Source organism: Podarcis tiliguerta, assembly GCF_965153285.1.
Source record: "Podarcis tiliguerta genome assembly, chromosome: 11".
Taxonomy (NCBI): domain Eukaryota; kingdom Metazoa; phylum Chordata; class Lepidosauria; order Squamata; family Lacertidae; genus Podarcis; species Podarcis tiliguerta.
Window position 1 is genome coordinate 59,496,007 of NC_139544.1, and position 24,235 is coordinate 59,520,241.

Genomic DNA, 24,235 nt, shown 5'->3' on the forward strand with positions numbered 1-24,235 from the left:
AGGACTCTGTATTTTATTTCTCTCTCTCCCCCCCCCCCATCCCCTTCTATTCTCTCTCTCTCTCTCTCTCTCTCTCTCTCTCTCTCTCTCATTCATTGATTCATTCTTTTTTTGGTTTTCCCTCCCTCTATTTTTATTTAGATTAGTTTGGTTTTTATTTTATTCTATGTTGAAACTTTCTGATAAAAATTCAGATAAAAAGAAAAAAAAACAATAAAATCACCAATAAGGGGGAAAAACCCAGACAATTGTAATTTAAAACTTTTGAAAAGTGGAAGCAATGCCAGGCTAAAACTATATTAAAACTCACATCAACTTCCTAAACATCTGGGCAGGCTAAACGTTCCTGTTGGGTGCCAAAAAGAGTACAGTGAAGACGCCTATGCCTGACATCAACAGGCAGAGAGTTTATCTTCTGATTTATTTTGTTTCATTCACTGAAAAGGCAAACAGCCCTTCTGAACTTCAGACTAAACATGCGGCAGGTAGGGGCAAGGAGGCGTCTGGCGATGTTGCATGCAAGGCTGATGTAAGTCATCCATCTCTCCCATCTAGAGGTTGCTAATCCTTAGTTGGATGTCTTGGTCATGTTTTCTTCCCTTCTTCTTCTGCTTTGGCGATCCCTCATAGCCAAGTAAGATTGTCTTCCACAAATACATTTTTAACAATGAGTCCGTAAGTGACTGTGGAGGCCAGTTCTGGATCCACACGTCCTGCCACAGTGGGGACATTGGTTTCCGGGCGGGAGTTGGTCACAGTGTAGATTTGCCAACCATGCCTTCCTCTTAGCACGTTTCTCCCTTGTGTCCTGGGCTTGAGTGTCTTCAAAGGTCATGACACCTTTGGTAAAGGCTGTTCTCCAACTGGAGCGCTCGCAGGCCAGTGTTTCCCAGTTGTCGGTGTTTATACTACATTTTTTTAGATTTGCCTTGTGAGTCTTTGAACCTCTTTTGTTGATCACCAGCATTACACTTTCCATTTCTAAGTTCGGAATAGAGTAGTTGCTTTGGAAGACGATCATCAGGCATCCGCACAACATGACCAACAAAGTTGATGTTGAAGAATCATTGCTTCAACACTGGTGATCTTTGCTTCTTCCAGTACACTGGCATTAGTTCGCCTGTCTCCCCCCAGGAGCCTACCTTGTGGGGCAAAGGGGGGCAGTTTAAGGAGAGACGGCATTGCAGTGGGCAGAGTCTCATGCCCTGATGGGAAAGCCAGTTGCTCTCTCCCCTGTCATCCTTTGAGGAATACAGAGAGGGTGATCACACACCAGCTGAGTGCCTGGGTAGCTCAGTTGGTTAGAGCATGGTGCTGATAATGACAAGGTTGCGAGTTTGAGCCCTGTATGGGACAGCTGCATATTCCTGCATGGCAGGGGGTGGGATGAGATGATCCCAACACTTCTATGATTCCAGGCTTCCTAAGAAAAAGCTCAACAACTCTGGTCCGTCCTCCAATGACAATGGGTAGATCACTGCCATTGTTTTTATACTGTGAGTAGATCTCAGTCTCTTGGGAGTTGGACGTGCCAGTATTATTTGAATTGATAAGCTGAAGAGGGGGTAATTGGGAGAATGTGAGTAACAGAGGGTGGGGTTTAGTCACACTCACATTATTATTATTATTATTATTATTATTATTATTATTATTATACTGCCCTATACCTAGAGGTTTCAGGGCATAAAAAGATCACAGTATATAAAATATAAAACAAAAGCAATAACCCAATAATACCCCTTGGACACACCCACTTTTGGACACACACTCCATTGGCATGTGGCCCCCAAAATGTTGCCCAAGAGTGAATGTGGCCCTTGCCCCCTAAAAGGGGGGTGGATTATCCACCTCTGCTCTATACCCTTTGGCATTCACGAGCCCAGCCACAAATTCAGGCAGGAGTTTCTATTTCTTCCCTGTGACATTTTCTTTACACACAGTTCTGTTCTATTCCAATTCCTCCTTTTTTTAAAAAAAATAAAAATAAACAAATCTCAAAATAGAAATTTAAATATATATTTAAACATGTTTACTCTCTCAGGTGATGCACTGAGCCAGTTCTTTTTCTCAAACATATGCACTCCAGTGTCCTTTTCCTCCCAGCACACGAATCAAATGTGTATTTTGATATGTTAAAACTGCCAAGAAAATGGAGTCACGACAGTCAGAGGAGGGATGAGACGTTTCGGAGCTTTGCGAAAGGGGCAGATCAGGTCGTTCCATGTCAGGATATGCAGATGGAGAGGCAGTGTGGTGTTATGGTTAGGGTGTTGGACTAGAACCTGGGAGACCATGGTTCATGGCCTGGGAATCTGATTCAGAGGCTGAACCGGAGGAATCCCAGCCTGCACAGGAGTCCCCGCCTCCAGGGCCGGCTAAGCTGGGGCAGGGGCTTGAATTTGAAGGGCCCACACCTGTGCTGGATCCTCAGGAGCAGACACCAGATGAATCCACTCTGGCTCTGGAGGTGATGGAGGACCCATTGCCTGCAGGTGCTCCTCTCCCAGCCCTGTCAGGGGAAAGTGAGGTTGCCTCTGGGTCCAGTAACCCTCCAGCCCCTCCGGAGCTGCAGAGGCTCAGGGCAGAGAGGCGGAGGGAACTAAGTTCTCACAGGAGGAGTGCTCACCTCCAGGCCAGGAGAGGCGAGTCACCTGTGGGCCGGGACCCCCCTATGCCTCCGAGGAGATAAAGGCCAGTCAGCCCAGTCCCACATTGTGGGAGCAACAACGTTGGTAACCTGTTCCTGCCAGCACCCTCTCCTGCTCTTCCAGAGTTCCTGACCACGCCCGGCTCCTTGCATGGGAGCCCGCTTCGCACTTGACGGACAGCCTCCATACCCTCGACCTAGGACTGGACTCAGACCACGCCGCATGGTAACACCCCCCCCCCCCGGACCAGCACAGTGCGGTGCTTGCGGGCTTTTCCCCAAGGAGGGAGAAGGGCAGCCCGTCAGGAAAAGCCCCCAAGAGCCGCACACACGCTCCGTGCGGCTCTTTAAAGGGAGTGTGGCTCTTGGGGGCTTTTCCGGGAGGTGGGGGGAGGGACTGAGGGGCTAAGCCAGAAGCTAGAACAGCAAGAGGGAGCACTGCACAGCGATCCCTCTCGCTGTTCCGGCTTCTGGGATAGCCGCGCAGCCTGCATTCGCTCCATAAGACGCACACACATTTCCCCTTACTTTTTAGGAGGGGGAAAGTGCGTCTTATAGAGCGAAAAATACGGTAAATGAGGGGGAGAATTATGAAGGCTACCTTGAGCTCCCTGGAGAAAAATGATAAATAAATATCAAATTTCTCAAGCAATGAAATCATTCCAGGCCACTTCTTCAGGTGATAAAGCAGTATGTTGGTCCAAAATATTCATTTCACCTCCGGAAGCTAAAATCGCATTGGGCAGACCCTGGATGGGATTCTACATAGTTTCGTTCATTCTTATCTCATGGCCTCTGTCCAACCCCCACCTCACCCCCATCTTTCTCCTTAGGTGGAGGAGGGGTGGAAAGAGAGAGAGATTCCATCCGCAGAGAAAAGAAACTTAATTATTTCCCTCTCAGTGGTTCTCCCCATAATTGGTGTCTTTCATGTCAAGATGATCTCAATTTGTATTATGGACTGTGCGTGTCTTTGCTCTATAAAAGAATTGTCAAGTGCAGAAATCGTAGTGTACATTAAATTACACTCAGCTTTTACTTATTAATTTCAATAGGTTATTTGCTTCCCCCCTTCCACCTTCTACTGAAAACAGCTCCTTTCTCCCCCTTTGTCCTTTCTGCCGTTCTCCCCATGCCAGAAAGCCTTCTTCTCAGAAGCTCTCGGCACGTGTCTGCTGAGCCCTTTGTACGCGTGAGATGGATGGCACTTTTGCAGTCATGCTAGGGATGTCGTTGGCCAAAGCCAAGCAGCCCCTGCTCTGTAGTGTCAGGTGTGATCATAGAATTGCAGCGTTGGAAGTGACCCAAGAGGTCAGCTACTCCGACCCCCTACAATGGAGGAATCACAGCAGGTGAATGGCAAAAACCAGGTGCAAAGGCTGGCCTTTTATTTGCTGAGACAGCCAATGAAGCCTGACTTAGGCTACATTCACACAGGAAGTTCATTCCATTTCCCTACCTGTTGATTTCTGCATTGTATTTGAGCTTTCACTCGACGTAAAAGCCAACTAATGGAATATATTTAGGACTCATTTCCATGTTATTTGATTCCTGTTATGTACTGAGTTGAAGAGCATCCAAAAGGCAGCAGTCTGATTGGTCCTAGAATAATAGGATTCAGAATGCAGCAGTCTGATTGGTTCTAGAACAATGCAGCAGTATGATTGGTCCGCAGGAGCCACCCAATCCAGCTCTAGGTGGAAGTGAATCCACAACCTGATTGGCCTACAGGAGAATCCCGGAATTAGCCAATCACGTGCGGCCCACTGTGTAAATAATGTATATAAAGCAGATATTTTGGGGGGAACTTTCATTCCTCACTACAATGAGCTGAATAAAGAACCTGAAATCCACACTCGACTCCGAGTATATTTCACTGGCTCAATTCCAGAAAAAAACTGTTTCCAGCCCCCGTAACCCGGAAAATCGCAGAACAAAATTTGGGGCGCTATACCAGAATACAGTTCTTTCCTGCTACTTTTGTGGGGGGGGGGGACAGAAGCACACAGGAGTGGACAGGGTAGAAGATAGAGAGCAGAGGAATAAATTGTCAAGTCACATTTATTGTTGTGTCACACCATGCCCAGCTGGTGTGTGTGAAATTTAGCACAACACAGTGATGGCAGCTGAAAAGCCGCAACACAGGAACTGCAGTGTGAATGGAATGGTCAAAAACTGGGCAGAAGAAGCTTTAGCATTATAATCAACTAACTCAATCTTCCCCCATGTCTGAAAAGCCTGAGAAGCTTTTGCAACATTCTGTGCGTGATGCATAGAATCACAGAATGGCAGAGTTAGAAGGGACAAAGTTGTTGTTGTTGTTGTTTAGTCGTTTAGTCATGTCTGACTCTTCGTGACCCCATGGACCAGAGCATGCCAGGCACTTCTGTCTTCCACTGCTGCCCGCAGTTTGGTCAGACTCATGTTTGTAGCTTTGAGAACACTGTCCCACCATCTCGTCCTCTGTCGTCCTCTTCTCCTTGCGCCCTCCATCTTTCCCAACATCAGGATCTTTTCCAGGGAGTCTTCTCTTCTCATGAGGTGGCGAAAATATTGGAGCCTCAGCTTCAGGATCTGTCCTTTCAGTGAGCACTCAGGCCTGATTTCCTTCAGAATGGAGAGGTTTGATCTTCTTGCAGTCCATGGGACTCTCAAGAGTCTCCTCCAGCACCAGAATTCAGAAGCATCCATTCTTTGGCGATCAGCCTTCTTTATGGTCCAGGTTTCACTTCCATATATCACTACTGGGAAAACCATGGCTTTAACTATATGGACCTATGATGTCTCTGCTTTTTAAGATGCTGTCTAGGTTTGCCATTGCTTTTCTCCCAAGAAGCAGGCGTCTTTTAATTTCGTGGCTGCTGTCAGCATCTGCAGTGATCATGGAGCCCAAGAAAGTAAAATCTCTCACTGCCTCCATTTCTTCCCCTTCTAGGGACAATGAGAACCATCTAACCCAACCCCTTGCAATGCAGGAATCTTTCGCCCAACATGGGGCTCGAACCTGTGACCCCCAAGTTTAAGAGTCTCTTGCTGAAATGGTCTTGCTGGTTGGAACAAGGCTTTCTGTGGCCAGGTGGTGATGCAAAAGCCATCTCTCCAACCCCAGACATGTGCATGTACACCGCAAACAGACAAACCGTATTTCAAGATTGAAAGGGATAAATTTTCACATATTTATTTTTGCCTAGCCCTGTCTCCAAGAAGGGCAAGGTGGTGTGCATAATTAAGAGCATAAAAGGAACTCTACAGCAGGATGAGGCCAAAGGGGCCCCATCTCAACCAAGCAACCAGTTCTCACAGAAGTCTATGGGATGCATCATCCCCCGTCCAATCTGTTTTGGGGCCTGATCTGTTCCTTCAAAGCAGCCCCCATCCAACCTCAGATGATCCAGAGTTGACCCAACCCAGATATGAGCCTGGAACTGGTTTTGAATCCAAATGAAACATGTGGTCAGGAGCTGGGAATGATTATCCACCACTTGACAGCCCTGGGATGATCAGTGGTCACCTCAACCTGCTCCAGCTAAATCCTGAGGTGACCCAAATCAGTTCAGGATCCAGGATTCCTCTAGAACTGAGTGGAGATCTGAACTGGGGTCTTTCCTGCACCACTGCACCACACTGGATGTTGTGACATCACATTACAACATAGCCAATCAGATGTAGAAAAATGTTCTTCTATTCCACTTCTGACATTCAGGTTTGTAGAATTTCAAAAAAAACACAACAACAACAACAAAAAACACCAGAAGAACACAGGGAGTCGTAACTCTTAGTGATAAATGAATGTGCAAAAATCAATTCTTCTCATACCTTTTTCTCCCCCCTCTTGAAACTCTTTCATCCAGGTGACACTAGTCTTGGCTGCAGCCCAGGAGATCTCTTGCAAGGCAGCAGAAGGGTCTTTTAGGCATGTCTGCCCTCCAGAAGGTGAAGTGTGATGTCCCTCTATGGGATTGGAGTTGTCCATAGTGGTCTAGGGTCCAGGCAACCTTCCCCTCCTCACTAGTTTAATTGGGGGCTGTGCTGACATCTAACCTCTAGTTTTTCCAAACCTTTCCTCTTTTGCAAAAGAGGTTTACATTCAATGATGTGGCCCAAAGGAGAGCAGAGCAAGACATTCAGCACCAGCTTGGCTGCAGGTGTTGCCAGAAGGAGGCATACAAGGTGCCACCCAACCACCTTAGGGACTCTGCTCTGGGTTTGTGTAGGGTTTCCTCTGCAGCCTCATCTTCTCACAAAGATATCCCATAAGGCAGCCGAGGTTAGGGTCAGAGTTTTCCTTCTCTTCGAAGGGCTCCCTTCCCAGGTGGACGAGCCCCATCGGCCCTTCACTTCCCTCTACAGCACATGTAGAAACTGCCTTCTTGACTGTCACTGACCTCCCGGAAAAGCAAAAATTCGACATTTTTCTGTTAGGCAAAGGTCATAAGATGACCCGGATGGTCGCCAGATTCTGTGTACAGATCTGTAAGCACAGACCATCCCCCGACTCAAACTAGTTCGTGAAGAAAATCCCCAAATGGGTGACTCTGGGTCATATCTATGCATTATCTTAAAGTTTTAAGTGTCTATATGCTTATCGCATTTATAAATTGTAAATTTATTGTTGTGCATTGTTTTAATTCTTTGTTTTCTTTCTGGGAATGTACCCCCAAGTGTGTTTTATAAGCTGGTCTCCGACCGTAATAAATTATCTATCTATCTACCCCTGCCTCTATGCAGAACTGTGAAAACTAGAATCTGACTTTACTTTTAGGGGAGGGGGCACAGATCATTGGAAGAGCATCTCCTTTGCATGCAGAAGGTCCCACGTTCAGCCCCTGCAAAGCATCTCTTAGTAAGGGCTAGAAATATCCTCTGTCTGAAACTTTAGAGAATGGTTGCCAGTCAGTGCAGACCATTCTGAGCCAGCTGGACCAGTGGTGAAAGGCAGCCTCCTGTTTTAAGGTGGGAGAGCCAGGAGGAACTTAGATGGTGACAGATTCTTCTGCACAACTGCCAGCCAGCTATTCCTCTGCAGAGCAGCCTGGCATTGCTGACGACCCCTCGACACATCCCTCCAGCCTCCTGACCTCTTCTTGTAGACTCGCCAGAATTAGATCCTTCTTGCTGGTCTCTGTCAGACAGTGCGATTAGAGCCATTTCTTCCTTTCCCTTGTTATTATCATCTTTAGTGGTAGGCAGCGTTTTGGAAGGCATTTCATAACCACTATCTAGATTTATTCTAATTGCTCTGCAAACATATTTAGCATTTAGAAGCTATGAAAGTGGCTGACAAGTAGGTTAACATGATGGAGGGCTGAGCCGCTCTCACCATCGCTGTGTCTCAAGAGGGAGAACGTGCTCAGATGCAGTGTGACTGCAGTTCTAATCACACTTGCATTAAAAAATTGCAAGTGGCTTGACTTCTGGCTTGAGATCAGAGGGTGGGAAGACTCCACGCTGGTGGGAATGATTCAGTGTTTTCCTGGAGCCCTGAGATGCATCAAGCAGAGCTAGAAGGATTTGGGGATTTGGGTTGAAGTCACTGTCCTTTCAAACAACAACAAAATTCCACCATTCTTGTTATCGGCTTTTTTATTTTTATTTCAGTAGCATAACTTGGGGAGGTGAGGCTGTGTTTTGTTATTGCTTTGGTTTAATACTTGCTTATCGGAAGGTCAGCGGTTCGTATCTGCATGATGGGGTGAGGTCCTGTTGCTTTGCCCCAGCTCCTGCCAATCTAGCAATTCGAAAGCATGCCAGTGCAAGTAGATAAATAGGTACTGCTGTGGTGGGAAGGTAAACAGTGTTTCTGTGTGCTCTGGCACTTGCCATGGTGTCCTGTTGCACCAGAAGTGGTTTAGTCCTGCTGGCCACATGACCCAGAAAGCTGTCTGTGGACAAACACTGGCTCCCTTGGCCTGAAAAGCAAGATGAGTGATGTACCCCATAGTCGACTTTGACTGAACTTAACAGTCCAGGGTTCCTTTACCTTTTTTTTTTTACCTAATACTTTGGAACCATAAATCTTTCTGATCTGCTTCATATCACCCAGATATTTGCCAGTGTATCCTGATCTACCTTCTTCCTTCTGCTGTTCTAGAAGGCTTCATTCTTTGCTCCCCGATTTCAGACACACTGAGAAAAAGTGGGGAATCCCAGTGATTATAACGGGTGCTTGTCACTTGATGACAACAGTGAATAGTGTCACCTTTGGGTGGGTCATTATGGAGATAAGGCCATAGATTAACTTCTGTACTTCCTCAAATGCAATGCTTTCGAATGGACCGAGTTCAGGCATTTGGCTGCAGATCTTCAAGTATACAGAAATTAGTTATAGAAAAATAATCTGGTGTGGGCTAATGTGTAAACCAGCACTTTAGGGAGCATCAGATCCGTTTTGGTGTGTCTATGTTTTCTCATTTTCCCAGTCTTAAATTCAGTTCTCCACCTGTCCATAACAGTTTGCAAATAATAAAAAAAGACCTCGTAAAAAAAAAAATGCAAGCATTTTAGTGCAAATTTCTTCCAATGCATGCACTTTTTTTGGAAAGCAATTTTACCTAATATAATACCTTTTGATGTTATTTCCAAAAATATGTGCATTTAATGCACATTTTACCTAATGAATGTGTTTTTGTACACTTGGTTGGAGAATTGTGTGGCAAAATCTGGAGAAATGTAGAAGCTGGCTGAGCAGAGGCTGGTGTAAACCCCCCCCCCCCAAAAAAGGGCATTCTGGGAATGTGGTTGGAATGGGGGAATGGACATATATGGCTACCCTGAACCTGAAGACCCTCTTCTGTGACTCATTTGCAGCTCAACTGCTTAAGTCACCAGGGGGCTCCTAAATAATAGCAGAGGTTTTGCCAGTGTCACAAAGTTTCAAACTTCTTATTGGAGTCAAAAAGACTGGGAAGCAGGTAGAAAATGTGGCCCCCCATTGCCTCTCTATCAGGCCGCAGGCCTTTTTGAGACACACTCCTTAGTGGTTCAGCTTCACACCTTCCTTGAGAGCTTTTTCCTAGCTGGAATATGTCATTGAACCCTGATAATGCCTGGCTGAAGGATAGAGTACTGTGGTACCTTGGCTTAAGAACTTAATTCATTCTGGAGGTCCGTTCTTAATCTGAAACTGTTCTTAACCTGAGGTACCACTTTAGTTAAAGGGGCCTCCTGCTGCCGCTGTGCCACCACCACACGATTTCTGTTCTCATCCTGAAGCAAAGTTCTTAACCTGAGGTACTATTTCTGGATTAGTGGAGTCTGTAACCTGAAGCATCTGTAACCTGAAGCGTCTGTAACCCGAGGTACCACTGTATGTGTAGAACCTAGCCAACTGTACAACGGTAACATTTACTGCAGGCATAGGCAAACTCGGCCCTCCAGATGTTTTGAGACTACAATTTCCATCATCCCTGACCACTGGTCCTGTTAGCTAGGGATAATGGGAGTTGTAGTCCCAAAACATCTGGAGGGGCGAGTTTGCCTATGCCTGATTTACAGCTATTTCTCTGTCTAGTTCTGCCTCTGGCTCCATTGACCACTGAGATGGTCCTCAGAAGCTAGCTAGAAGGGAATGAGGCCCTCAAGCTTTTTTTAAAAAGTTCCTTATTCTTGGATTAGAGATTCCTTCCTTCCTTCCTTCCTTCCTTCTTGAAATATATTTTTGATTCTCAGCAGCTTGAACTATGCAACAGAATCATAGAAACTCTGCCCCATGTTTACAGGAGGACAAAACAGATGGCAGAGATGCCTTCAACCCTGGTGAAATATCTTTCTGCAGCCCCTACCCAAGCAGAGGTAGTTCTGAACTGTCAGCCTATGCAGGCAGCCCTTGGAAGCTGTTGCTAACAGTGCTCCTTTCTCTCTCCTTGTGTCTCCTCACAGATGAACAGACCGATCCAGGTGAAACCAGCGGACAGCGAGAGCCGAGGAGGTAGTTGCGTTTTGTGTTTTCTTTTTTCTTAGCCCCCAGCTCTGCACGTAATTGTTGTCTCTGGCTGCTCTCGGGCAACGCGCGGATCAATTAGTAACACAATCACTGCCAAAGCAAAATTCCCTCTGTAGCAAAGATGCTCTTTATTAAATCTCCTTCACTTCGCCTTCCTTTTGCTCATATTCAATTATTATTTGATTTTAAAAGGCAGGTAGGTGCCAACGATTGCTCGGGAAACAAATAACGGTCTTGTTAAGAAGTGAGCCCCTGGATGCTGACTTAACAAAGTTTAGCAGTCTTGACTGTAGCAATGATTGTCCGCAGGCAGCCCAACTCTATAAGTCTGAGCTGCTTTCTTGGTTGGTTAGGGCAGAAAGTTTTATTCTTCTTCTGCCTCTCTGGCCTCCTTTCCATTTGCTAAAGGGGGCCTCTCCACTTTGGAAGGAAGTGAAATCGGATATTGCCAAATGATGGTCAACTGGCCTGGCACTATTTAATCTTGTCCCTGTTGGTCCAGCCAAATGTTAATCAAGGTGTGATAAAATAATAGCCTACTGTCTCACTTGTAAGGAAGAGAACAGCGTTGTCAGAAGCAAAGGTGCATTGCACACTTTAATGTTTCATCAATCTAGGTGTCGTTAAAATCTTGGCTGCTACAAAATCCAGCTGCATCGTAACCGTGTTGTTGCAAGATGGCACCAGTTTTATCAGTGAGCGTAATTGCTTACGAGGGGGGTCAGTTGATGTGACGAAATGTATTTTTGGACTCTGGAGAGAAGAGAAGTTGGACATGTCTGATCCGGTGGATTTGCTAGTTCCAAACAGCAGTTGCAACCTAGCAGATATGTTTTGTGATCCCATCCAGTTGGCAATTGAAACGTGTGGAATACATTCACTTTTGGAGTTGTGGTCTGGAGTTGTGTTGCATGTGTATCCAAATGGTGCTTCAACAAAATGTCAGCTACGTGTCATCAGGGGACTAAGTGTGACAACCTGTGATACTCAGCATTTCTCCAGGCTAGTTAATTGGTGCAAACCTATTTGCAATGTTGATTAAATCCTGGTAGGTACCTTTGCCTCTGGAAGAGCTAGGCATATCTTGCTCCTCTGCCTCTGCACTGGCCCCCAACCCATTTATTGGCCCCCAAACTGCTTTGTTAACATTGTAAGTGCTGTCTCCTGCTCATCAACAGAAGCCTTGCAAAAGTAGGTTGATCTAACCTCATGATGAAGGGGAAGAGGAAATATGTGATGGGGTGTGTATGAGAAAAAGGATTTCTAGCCCCTGAACTTGAACTGTGCAAGCCTTTTGCAATATATATATATAGAGAAAGAGAGACAGTGAGAGAGAAGGCTGAGGGGTGTGTGTGAGGAGACAGCCTGCTGTCTGTCAAATGGGATGCACCCAAAATAATAATCAGACCAGCCAATTTGCTGAGTGCTCCTTGAGGGTGTGTTGCCTACGAACCGGCCAGCTTTACTGAGATTGCTAATAAGCACACAGGTCGTGCACAGTGTTCCAGAAAGAAACCCCCCACAATTTGCAAAAAAACTCTCTTGGCATTGCAACCGCCTCAGCTTTCGGGAAGGTGCTTTGGAAGGGTGCGAGCGCGTGAATCATTTATACCTGTCACACAACTCCCTGGTAGCCGCCCTCTTAGTATTTTAGCTAATTACCTCCCCCTCGTTCACCCCACCGCTGCCTTGTTTACTTGCTCATCCCGGCTTTTATTATAATACGAGGCGCAAGTGTCAAGATTGGAATGGGAGCCACGTCGTGCCGATTCCCAAAAGAGGAGCTGCTTCCAGGCTGGCAGAGCTGCTTGGAGGACACCCGGACTCAAGGGCAATGATGGGGAGCTGAACAGTTTGGACCAAAGGGAAGGGCTGGGTCTGAGAGAGGGCGGACAATAAAGCTTGGCTGGGTGCAAGCAAGACCATTAAAATGCCAGCAAGCCATGCTGAATGCTAAAGAGGAAGGTCAGCTTCATGAGTCCAGAGCGTGTGGTCAGATGCATCAACAGGCAGCCCAAGTCTAGATTGTCCTGTCCACACCATGGTTCCTGAGAGTGAGGCAGGGAGCTTATGTTTCTGCCAAGCCAAGCAAGGAGGGTGGGGAGCTGTCCAGGAGGTCAGCAACTGTGGTGTTCAGGATAGCAGGGGAGCTGTCCAGCAAATAGAGCTGAGCAGGGCAAGGTGTTGTGTCAGCAGATGACAGAGGAAGCTCATAGGTGGCCCTGCTGCTTGCAGCTCAAAGTGGCTTGCAACCCAAAGCAGTTTGGCTGGTGCTGTGGGGCTCTAGCTTCCAAAGAGTATCATCCTTGGTGTTTACTGGCAGGGAAGGGGCACTGTGGCAGCAAATTGGAGGCAGTCTTGCCTCCTTGCCTACCTACCTCCTTGCCATCTTGCTAGGCTAGAATTTGGGCTCTTCCCCAACAGGTAAGCCACTTCTGGACCCAACCCTCCCTGGACCATCAAAGGGGTCCTGGTCTTGGACCACGTGTTCCTCCTCATGCGTAGGACTTTGGGACCAGAGTCCTTGTGGTTCCAGATTAACACTCTGCCTTTTGTTCTGTGTTGTGGACAGTCCTGAGTTCTACGGATGAAGGGAGGCGTGCAAATATACTTACAAAAAATGCAAAAATTCAACAGGGCTTTGTTTGTTTGTTTTGTTGCTATTTTGTTAAGGTTGTTAATATCATTTTATAGATATGAATGCTGTTGTACTTTGAATCCTATAACATGATTTTTTGTGTAACTGTGATGTTTAGCTTATTTTTTTAGTTTTTTGTTAATAGTGTTACATAGATGGTAATTGTTTTATTTAGGACTTGGGATTGTTTTACTGATGATTTGTTAAGTATTTTATATGATTTATGCTGTATTTGTGATGTTCCACTATGCCATTTTTATCTTTTGTTGGTAAGCCACTTTGGGATTTATTTGAATCAAAAACAGCATAGCAATAGAATCAAAATAACAATAACAACAACAAATTTCCTTTTTATGTTTTTTATTAGCTTATTATTAGAACACAAACACACACAACGAACAGATTTTTTATACCTTCTGCCCACTAATGCATTTTTCTTGATGGTAAAATTTCCTTACCGTCCACCAGTGCTGCAGTAACATCTGCCGTAGAACCCCCTACTGCCCACCTAAAATGCCCACTAGTGGCCGGTAGGGACCAGGTTGACTACACCTGGTTTAGATTGTCCCCTAAATGTATCCACCATTTTGGCCAATTCAAGATAATCAAATAATTTATCTTCCCTCTCCTTTTATGTTGGTACTATCTCTTTTTTCCAATTTTTTGCAATTAAGATTCTCGCTGCCTATGTTGCATACAGGAATATTCTCTTATTTCACTTGCAATGTTGGTGTCTAATATGCCCAGCAGAGAAGCTTCTGTTTTTGTTTTTTAATAAAGGTTCGTTTAAATATTTTCTTCATAAATAAAAAATAATTTCCAATGTGCTGGGGAAGCTCTTTCCAGAAGGTGATATTCAGTGCTAGTCCCTGAAACCCCAAAGAGTCTCTGCCAGTCAATGGAGACAGTACTGTGGTAGATGGACCAATGGCCGGATTCGGTATAAGGCATCTTCTGGTGCTCCTCTGCTTAATACCCATCTGTGTGGCCAAAAGTCCCCAGTCTACACTTTTCATGCAATGAAATGTGTGGCCAAAAGTCCCCAGCTTGAAGTCCACACTTTTCATGCAATACCAGCTCCAGGGAACAGCGAAGGGTTTCGTGCCAGGTCATAGCATCCTGGAGAGAACAAGTTGCTGATTTTACAGCTAGGTCACTGGGAAACCTTCCTAGACTACAGCTTAGAGTCTACCTAATGAAAGAGCATCTTGTTCTGTTGTCTGTAACTAATGGGCAACTGAACCACGAAATCCCTTCTGCTTACAAGTCTCCCCAGGGCAACCCATATTTTTAAAAAAAGAAAGGGAATTTTGTTCTTGTTTTTGTTTTTCCCCCAAACACTTTCTTATTGTGTCAATTCTTTCGGCTTTGATTATAATTTAGAAAGGCATCATGTTAGAATTATTGTTGCATGCACATTCCACATGTACACCATTCAGGGTCCCTGATAGTACCTTGTAGAGCAGCATAAGCTAAAATGTGGGTCTCCGCCCTAAGGAAATTACCATCTCAGATTTGATGACGAGAGGCCACATTCATGCCATACATTTAAAGCAGTGCAATGCTGGCCCATGGCTTCCCCCAAAGAATTCTGGGAGCTGTAGTTCATTAATGGCACTGAGAGTTCTTAGGCAGCCCCTGTACCCCTCCCAGAACTACAATTCCCAGAGTTCCCTGTGAAGAGGGATTGATAGTTAAAACCGCACCGAGAATTTGAACCCTTGTGAAGGGAATTCCATGGCAAGATAGTATATTTTGAGAGAGCCAATGTGACGTAGTGGTTAGCTTGTTGGACTAGGACCTGGGGGACCAGGGTTCAAATTCCCGCATGGCCATGAAGCTCCCTGGGCGAGACCTTCAGAACCAGTCACTCACCCTCAGCCCAACCTACATCACATTGTTGTGGTGGTGGGTATAAAATAAGGAGAGGTGTGTTTATGTATACCACTTTGAGCTCTATGAAGTAAAGGTGGGATATAAATGAAATAAATAAATAGGCATGTAAATTAGCTGTGGTTCCTGTACTGTAGGAGGTTAGACTGGATGACCCCTGGGTTCCTTGACTCTACCATTCTATGATTTTATGACATTAATTATGTGAATTAATACCGCAATACCTCAAGGACCTCCTCTTTCCATATGAACCTACCCAGACCCTGAGGTCATCTTCTGAGGCCCTCCTTCATGTGCCTCCTCCTCGAGAGGTCCGGAGGGTGGCAACACGAGAACGGTGCCTTCTCTGCAGTGGCTCCCTGTCTGTCGAATGCTCTCCTCAGGGAAGTTCTCCTGGTGCCTTCATTACACACCTTTAGGCACTAGGCAAAAACATTCATTTTTAACCTTGGTGTTCTGATTTACATCCTATGCCCTTTCAAAATGTTTTTTTGGGGTGGCTATTGGGTTGTTGTTTTTATTTTTATTATGTATTTTGTGGTTTTATATCCTGATTTTATTCTGTAAACTGCCCTGAGACCTCCGAGTATAGTGCGGTATATAAATTCTAATAATAATAATAATAGTAATAATAAATGTACACGTAATGGTAAGCATTGTTTTGGGTGCAGTGGAAGGAAAACACGGGATCTCTGAAGAGAAAGGGAGCATCGCTGTTCCCATTGTTGCTTTCCATTTCTCCGCTTTCCTCCTTCCTTCCTTCCTGACTCGCCCTTCAAAAAGACTAACCTGCGTTCCTTGATGTGAATGAACAGGGAAGTGTGTGAGAGAAAGTCCAAAGGTTATTTAGAGTTCATCTGTTGCCTATGCTCTGTGCTGAGGGATCGGGGAGGGGGGGCGCGAGAGGCAACTCCCGGGGAGTTCGTGTTGGATTGTGTTGCGTTCCAGCTTCTTCGGCACGCAAGTCTTCCCAAAACAAGCCATTCCTCTCCGGCGGTGTGGAAATGCTGATAGGATTCACTGCCGAGGGTTGATTGCAGTGCTTGTCAGATTACACGCATGAGGCTGCTTAGCTTGGGACCTTTGGTGGGGAGGGGAGGGGGGGACAGAGAGAAGATGCCTCGCTGTGACTGTCTCTAATGGATTTCGTGAATGTGATTTTTCCCCCCTGCAATGGTTGTTTTAGGGGGTCAAACACCAGAAGTTGCAGAGGCTGTTGCATTGGCTCAGGTGCATCACATCTGCCTTGCATGCTGAAGGCCCCTGGTTCAGTCCGTGTTATCACCATGTGGGGCTGAAACAAACGCTTTTCTGAAACCCTGGAGAGCCTATGGTCCTTGGGCAAATGGAAGAAAAGCCTACTGGATCAGTCCAATTGTAGTATCTAGTCCAGCTTCCTGTTCTCGCAGTGGCCAACCAGATTTCTGTGAGAAACCCACAAGGGCTAATCTGTGGGTTCCTGTGGGTTCCAGCAACTGTATTCAAAAGCATTGCTGCATCCAGTTGTGGAGACAAAGTTTCTTCTTCTTCTTCTTCTTCTTCTTCTTCTTCTTCTTCTTCTTCTTCTTCTTCGTTCCCTTGTAGACAAGTAAGATTGTCTTCCATAAACATGGTTTTAACAATGAGTCCGTAAGTGATTGTGGAGGCCAATTCTGGACCCACAAGTCCTGCCACAGTGGGGACATAGGTTTCTGGGCAGGAGTTGATCATGGTGTGGATTTGCCAAGCGTGCCTTCCTCTTAGCATGTTTCTCCCTTGCGTCCTGAGTTTGAGCGTCTTCAAAGTCCATGACACCTTTGGTAAAGGCTGTTCTCCAACTGAAGCGCTCGCAGGCCAGTGTTTCCCAGTTGTCGGTGTTTATACTACATTTCTTTAGATTTGCCTTGAGAGAGTCTTTGAACCTCTTTTGTTGACCCACCAGCATTATGTTTTCCATTTTAAAGTTCAGAATAGAGTAGTTATCATCAGGCATCCAAACAACATGACCTGTCCAACGAAGTTGATGTTGAAGAATCATTGCTTCGACACTGGTGATCCCGTTCGTATCCAGAGATCCACTGTAATATGGAAATTTAATTTTAAAAAGAAAAGAAAAAAAGAGGTAGTCCTTTTCCATGCAGCATATAGTTGAACTATGGGATTCCCTCTCACAGAAGGCAGTGATGCTCACCAACCTACAGAAGAGGACTGGACAAATCCATGGAGGAGGAGATTTTTGATGGCTATGCCGTGCCTATAGAGTTGGAGGCAGAAATGCTTCTAAACCAGTTGCTGGAAAGCACAGGAGGAAAGACCTTCTGCTCAGATCCCGCTTGCATGTTTCCCGCAAACATCTGGCCACTGTGAAAACTGGAAGCTGGGCTAGATGGGCCTGATCCAGCATCCTCTTCTTATGTCCTGAGCTCCCCGCTCCCTATTTCTTTAATTACAGCTCAGCCAAATGCCCTTTCTGAACTTGGGGGCACATGAACAGCTCTGCGATCTCCTCTTCTCAATATACAGGTTGCTTGTCAATGAATTATTATGTGCATTAATAATATATTTATAGACATGCTACACAATTAATTTGTGAAAGCATTAACTGAACTCTGTCATTCGAGTGCCTTGGAATAATGGCTCGGAGCGCGGCTCCTTTATGGCTCAGAGTGCAGGTCCTTTATGGCGAGTCTGCGGCGTCTCCTTCTAACAGGCTTGTTATTACCCAAGGCTGCCATAACCCCCTCCTCGCATTGTGGTTTATAGCACATCAATAGCAAATGTGTTCCCTTTATTGGAAGTGATGTGCATTTTACTATAATATAGCGGAATTTGTGCAATCTATATGGATGCGTTACGCATCCAATGAATTGGCTTGCCGAACAGTCACAATTGCAAATGCTTTATTGAATTTCCCCCCCTCCTTCATCTGGAGGTAGGAATACAGCTGAAGTTGCCGCAAATTTCCTGTTAAAATAGGTGGGTGGCGAAGACTTTTCAAAGATGCAGTATTTCACCACAATAGAGTAGAAGGGAAATCTCTGATAGCCCATGACATCAAACTGGGTGGGATAGCTAATATTTCAGAAGGCCAGTCCAATACGATCTTGATGGGATGGAGAAGAAGGCCAAAACCAGCATTAGGAACTTTGGCAGTAGTAACAGCAGCAACAACAACAACAACAACAACAACAACAACAACAACAACAATTTATTTCTACCCCGCCCATCTGGCTGGGGTTCCCCAGCCACTCTGGGCAGCTTTCAACAGAACATTAAAAACAGAATAAAACTTCAAACATTAAGAACTTTCCTAAACAGCACTGCCTTCAGATGTCTTCTAAAAGTCAGATAGTTGTTTATTTCCTTGACATCTGATGGGAGGGTGTTCCGCAGGGGAGGTGCCACTACTGAGAAGGCCCTCTGCCTGGTTCCCTGTAGTTTCGCTTGCCGCAGTGAGGGAACCGCCAGATGCTTTTGAATTATGGTGCTGGAGGAGACTCTCAGGGACTGCAAGAAGATCCAACCTATCCATTCTGAAGGAAATCAGCCCTGAGTGCTCACTGGAAGGACAGATCCTGAAGCTGAGGCTCAATACTTTGGCCACCTCATGAGAAGAGAAGACTTCCTGTAAAAAACCCTGATGGTGGGAAAGATTGAGGGCAGAAGGAGAAGGAGATGACAGCCGACGAGATGGTTGGACAATGTTCCCAAGCTACCAGCATGAGTTTGACCAAACTGTGGGAGGCAGTGGAAGACAGGAGTGCCTGGCGTGCTCTGGTCCATGGGGTCATGAAGAGGCAGACACGACTAAATGTCTAAGCAACAACAACAACCATACCCTCCAACGTTTCTCTGGTGAAAATAGGGGCGTCCTAAGGAAAAGTGGGATAAGCTTTATTCAGAGTAGACCTACTGGGCTGAACTCACCTAACAAGTCCCATATTTGGAAGCCTTACACAGATCCAGAATGCCGTTGTTAGCTAACATTTTGTGGGTTTCGTCACTGTATTGACAGAAATGCCTGAGACATTTTGCAGCAGGCGCGCGCGCACAAAAAGATAGTATTAGAACGTCAAACGGGTGTTAGTCCTAATCCTGACCTCCACATGTTGGCCTGTGTAATGGGAATCTGTCATAGCCATCCTGTCAGTTAGACTATCTCTTAAATGCAGCTGGAGAACTAAGCAGTAAAGCAGGCACAACTGTCTGGTCACAAAGGGATCAACATCAGCTCAGCCCAACTCAAATCCTGGGAACAAACACCAGGTTGGAGATATTTAAAGCTCCTTTCAAGCCTCTGACTTTCTATTTTCTCTGCCTCTCTGTACACAAAGCTGTTTCTCCTTCCCTAAAGCCCCCAAATGCCAGCCATTCACAAAAAAGGGTAAATAACCATTCCACAGTAACACTGTCTCTACCTTTGGAGGCAATCATGAAGCTACAGAATTATCCTTAGGAAAGCAAAGGTTTGCTCCTGAAAATACAAATTCCCTTCCCTTAGAAAAGGTGTTGCTATCACTGCAGCAGTAGATGTGTCACCACGGAACAATAACATCCTGGCTCCCCGCTGGGGATGGGGCAGAAATTCATGTGGTTCACATTTTAATCAAACCAATACACCAAGTGAAGTGCAGCCATCTGTCTAAGTGCAGGTTCCTCTGAACTGAGTGATGAATTTCTCCAACCAAAAATAGGTATAGCTAACAAATGGACCTTGGTGCATTGGTTGCGGTGGGTCTACTCTGAGTATGACTTAATCACCACCCAATGAGCACCGTTTGATCCACAACCTGGATTCCTGATTTCTCCGAATTCCAAGTAAAGGGAAATGTGTGAACTCCTTGGACAAAGTTTGTTCAACTTCTCTAAAGAAGGACAGGGAGGTTTCTTGTAGATTTATCTCAAGGAAGAACCTCCAAATTTCCCCCTGATATCCCTTGACATGAATATAGGAAAGTAGTAAGTTGTCTTATACCCATTCAGAGCACCTGTTTATCCAGCTCTGTGCTGTCTTCACTGAGGGTGCATTCAGACATGGAGAATTTTGCATTCGTCTTCCTGATTATAATGCTATAACTTCTGTCCTGTTTTAGAATGTTCCTTTCACACTGTACTGCCTGTTGTGTTATGGAGCTGCGACTTTGTGAACTATATACCAGCATGTCATGCTAGATTTCATTCACACCAGTGAGCATGGTGTGACACGACTACAAATGTCACTGGGCAACCTCACTACTCCCCACCCCCTTTCTGCACATGTGTGTCTGTTCCCCCATGATTCCCCCATAAAACCATCAGGAAAGGGCTGTATGTCAATATACCACCATCAATTTTCTCCTGTGGTTTTCTGGTGTCAGGGGGATGCAAGCAGGTTTTTTTTCTTTTCTTCTGAAAACAAATAATATGGAAATGATCGCCAAACATGCACCATATTCCATTAGTTTTCCAGAAGTGGCCTTTATGTCACGTGAAAGTTCAAATCTAACGCAGAAATTAGCAGTTAAGGCAGTTCTTGAGATATTGCAGTCCTGAGCCACATAAGGCTTTATAGATCAAAACCAGGACTTTGAATTGGACCCAGCAGCTAATTGGCAGCCAGCACAGTTGGGCCAGGATTGGTGTAACCATCTTGCCTTGGTGAGCAGCTTGGCCGCCCAATTCTGCACCAGCTGAAGTTTCTGAACCATCTTCAGGGGCAGTCCCATGTATAACCTGTTGCGGTAATCTAACCCATGGGTTAGAAGAGCATGGACAGAAGCTAAGCTGTCCCTGCCCAGATTGGAGCGCATCTGGGTCACCAGCCCAAGCTGATGGAAGGTGCCCCGTGCCACCAAGGCCACCTCAGTCTCAAGCAACAGCAAAGGATCCAGAACGACCCCAAGCTGTGTACCCACTCCTTCAGAGGGAGTGTAACCCCATCAAGAGCAGGCAACCTCCCATCCATTCATGGGAACCACCCACTACCAGTGCAGTAGGATGGAGATTCTGTTGTTGGCTCTCATCCAGACCATTACCAAGGCAAGACACTGGTCCAGCACTTCCACTGCCACGGTTGCAGATGAAAGCAAAAGCAGAGCTGTATGTCATCAGCAGATTAAAGGGAAAGGGAAAGGACCCCTGACAGTTAAGTCCAGTCACGGCGCTCCTCTCGATTTACTGGCCGAGGGAGCCGGTGTTTGTCCGCAGACAGCTTCTGGGTCTTGTGGCCAGCATGACTAAGCCGCTTCTGGCAAACCAGAGCAGCGCACAGAAATGCCATTTACCTTCCCACTGGAGCGGTAGCTATTTTTCTACTTGCACTAGGATGCTTTTGAACTGCTAGGTTGGCAGGAGCAGTGACTTGCTTCACAGGCAGGAGACCTGACGAAGGTCATTCAGCCTGTTTCAAATTAAAAGTGGCTGCAGGCATTTCATCTTGTGATCCCAGATGCCACTGGAGCCTCTTGGGAGAACTTGGGACAGGGGAGTGCTTGGTTGCTTTGTTTGTCAAAGACAACTGGGCAGGTTTGTGGAGGAGGGGGCTATCAAGGGCTCCTGGCCTTCTGAACCCCAGTTGCTGGAAACCCCAGGAGAGGAGAGTGCTTGGGCCTAGCTTGCTCATTCCCATAATGGGCACCTGGTTGGCCACTGTGAGACCAGGATGCTGGACTAGGTGGGCTCTTGGCCAGATCCAGCAGATGCTCTTCTCAGGTGCTTATGGCAGGGAGAGACTCTGGGCTTCAGAGACCCAAGTCTTGTCTTTTCTGACTGCAAGCACTCTGTCAGCCTCAGTTCCCCAGTCGCGCGGATTCGAACCGCTGACCTTCTGATCTGCAAGCCCTAGGCTTTGTGGTTTAGACCACAGTTCTACCCGCATCCTGATTGCTGATAACCAAATCCAGAACATGTTGGCTTTCTGTAACCCAGGATCCTGGGAGTCTCTCGCTGCCCCTGGGTAAGCGGTGGGCACTGAACAGGGGTGGGCACACCCGACACTTTCGGTTCCCCTGTCTTTCTTCTTTTTGCATTCCCACTGGGCTACATCCTTTCCCACCCCAGAGTGTGCAGCTAAGAATGTGAGAATGGTGCTGAAGCCTTTTCCTCTCTCCTCCTTCGCCCGGCTGCTAAATCCCAGAGCATTAAGCCTAGCATAACAGTGTGTGTAGGCAGCGCAGGCTGCATGGGCTTTAATATACTGCAGGCGGCCAACGGGTGATACTCCCTGTCAGAGCTCTTTGATGTAGAGCTGATATACCTTGGCTACAAACCTCGGGGAATCAATGGAATTGGGGGGGGGGGGGACACCCTATTCTTTCAAGGACAGCAACGAGTGACAACCGTCGCCCGCCTACCAATTGGCACCCAAGCTCCTTCTGCCAGTATTTCAGAGAGTGGCTACTTGAAAGCAAGGTCATGCGAGCGTTATTGCTTTTCATGAATATCAGAAAATGCATCTCTCCCACTCCCTTTCTTTCTTTTGATCACATTTTTCTTTTCTCTCTTTAAAAAAAAGGGGGGGTGCAGAGAGAGAGAAAGATGTACGATTGCTGTTTGGAATTTCAATACCGCCGTTCCTGAATGCACGTTAGTTTTATTCCTCTCTTCAAAGAAAACCTTGATAGCCTTAATACATGAATAGATATTTATATACACATAGGTAGTAGCTGCTATTCATAAAACACCTGGCAGAGGGTTTTTTAAAGGCATTCCACACACACCCCAAAAAAGAGGAATACAGCTCCTTCACTTCTGCTTTGTCTCCTAAGGTTGGTCAATTTCTTGCAGAGCAAGACAACCCATCCTTGCACCCTTGGAGTGGCTCAGATTAGGGTCCCATGCTTTCCACTGACATTGGGGGAATATGGGAGATGGACTCTTCTCAATTTAAAATGGGCAAAAGGAAGACCACCCCTGTAATTAGGCAGATACTGCTGCCTTGAACCTGGACCACCTCATAGAATCATAGAGTTGGAAGAGACCACAAGGGTCATCGAGTCCAACCCCCTGCCAAGCAGGAAACACCACCAGAGCACTCCTGACATATGGTTGTCAAGCCTCTGCTTAAAGACCTCCAAAGAAGGAGACTCCACCACACTCCTTGGCAGCAAATTCCACTGTCGAACAGCTCTTACTGTCAGGAAGTTCTTCCTAATGTTTAGGTGGAATCTTCTTTCTTGTAGTTTGGATCCATTGCTCCGTGTCCGCTTCTCTGGAGCAGCAGAAAACAACCTTTCTCCCTCCTCTATGTGACATCCTTTTATATATTTGAACATGGCTATCATATGAGATGTCTACCATGGCTACCTCATGAGACGTCAGGCTGGAATCCAAACTAGCCTGGGAATTCTTCCATAAGAAGAGCCTTCTGGATCAGGCCAATGGGATCCTGTTCTCACAGTGGCCAACCAGATTCCTCTGGGAAACCAAGAAGGAGGATTTGACCACAGAAGAACTCTCTCTTCCTGCAGTTTCCAGCCGCTGGTATTCAGAAGCATTGTTGCCTTCTTCCCAGGGCCAGATTAAGACCTTTAAAGACCCCAAGCATATTTTGGTGGCCCCCTATATATAATTCAAAATATAAACAATAATAAACTGTGAAATAAAATTTTATTTTTCGCAATGGAAAATAATGTTTGTTTTTGTGCACTTCCGCTTTATTTATATGTGATCAATTTCCTCCTAAGTTGCAAAATCTTTGATCAGGAGCCTCAAAACTAATCTTAAGTGATGAATCTGTTCCTATACTTAGTAGAGATAAGGAATCCAGCTTGCCTACTTTGACTGAGAAAATGAACGCTCAGCTGAGCAATTGGTGACCGTTAATGTTAAAAACCTGGCACCTTTAGGCGATAGGCAAAAATGTTCCTTTTTAACCAGGCCTTTGGTTGATCCGATTTACATCCTCTGCCCTTTTAAAATGTGTTTTCCCCTGGAAAAACGCAAGCTTATTTTGCTGGATGGTTCACCCAGCCCTGCTTCCTCCATCAAATCCAAATTTAAGGAAGGGTCAAGAGTCACATGTTTTGCAAGCAAAAAGTCAAAGCTCAGCCCCTAGAATCGCCAAATTCCTCAATACAGCTGCATGCTTCTGTCGCTGGGCTCTGTTGAAAGGAGCTTCTCCGTGCGAAACAGGAAGTGACCTCACCAGGCAACAGAA

At 45.9% G+C, this 24,235-nt stretch overlaps 1 protein-coding gene across 14 annotated transcripts in view; it reads left to right on the forward strand.

Annotated features, from left to right (window-relative positions):
* The window catches only part of CELF4 (CUGBP Elav-like family member 4), a 799,988-nt gene that overhangs the window by 485,918 nt on the left and 289,835 nt on the right, over positions 1-24,235 (forward strand). For all 14 annotated transcript variants that reach the window (XR_014502794.1, XM_083402976.1, XM_083402966.1 and 11 more), the window contains exon 3: positions 10,526-10,574. Coding sequence is in view for 13 of the 14 variants with exons in the window: in XM_083402976.1 (XP_083259102.1) it covers positions 10,526-10,574 (49 nt within the window). In the remaining variant the exon portion in view is untranslated. The remainder of the gene's footprint in view (positions 1-10,525; positions 10,575-24,235) is intronic.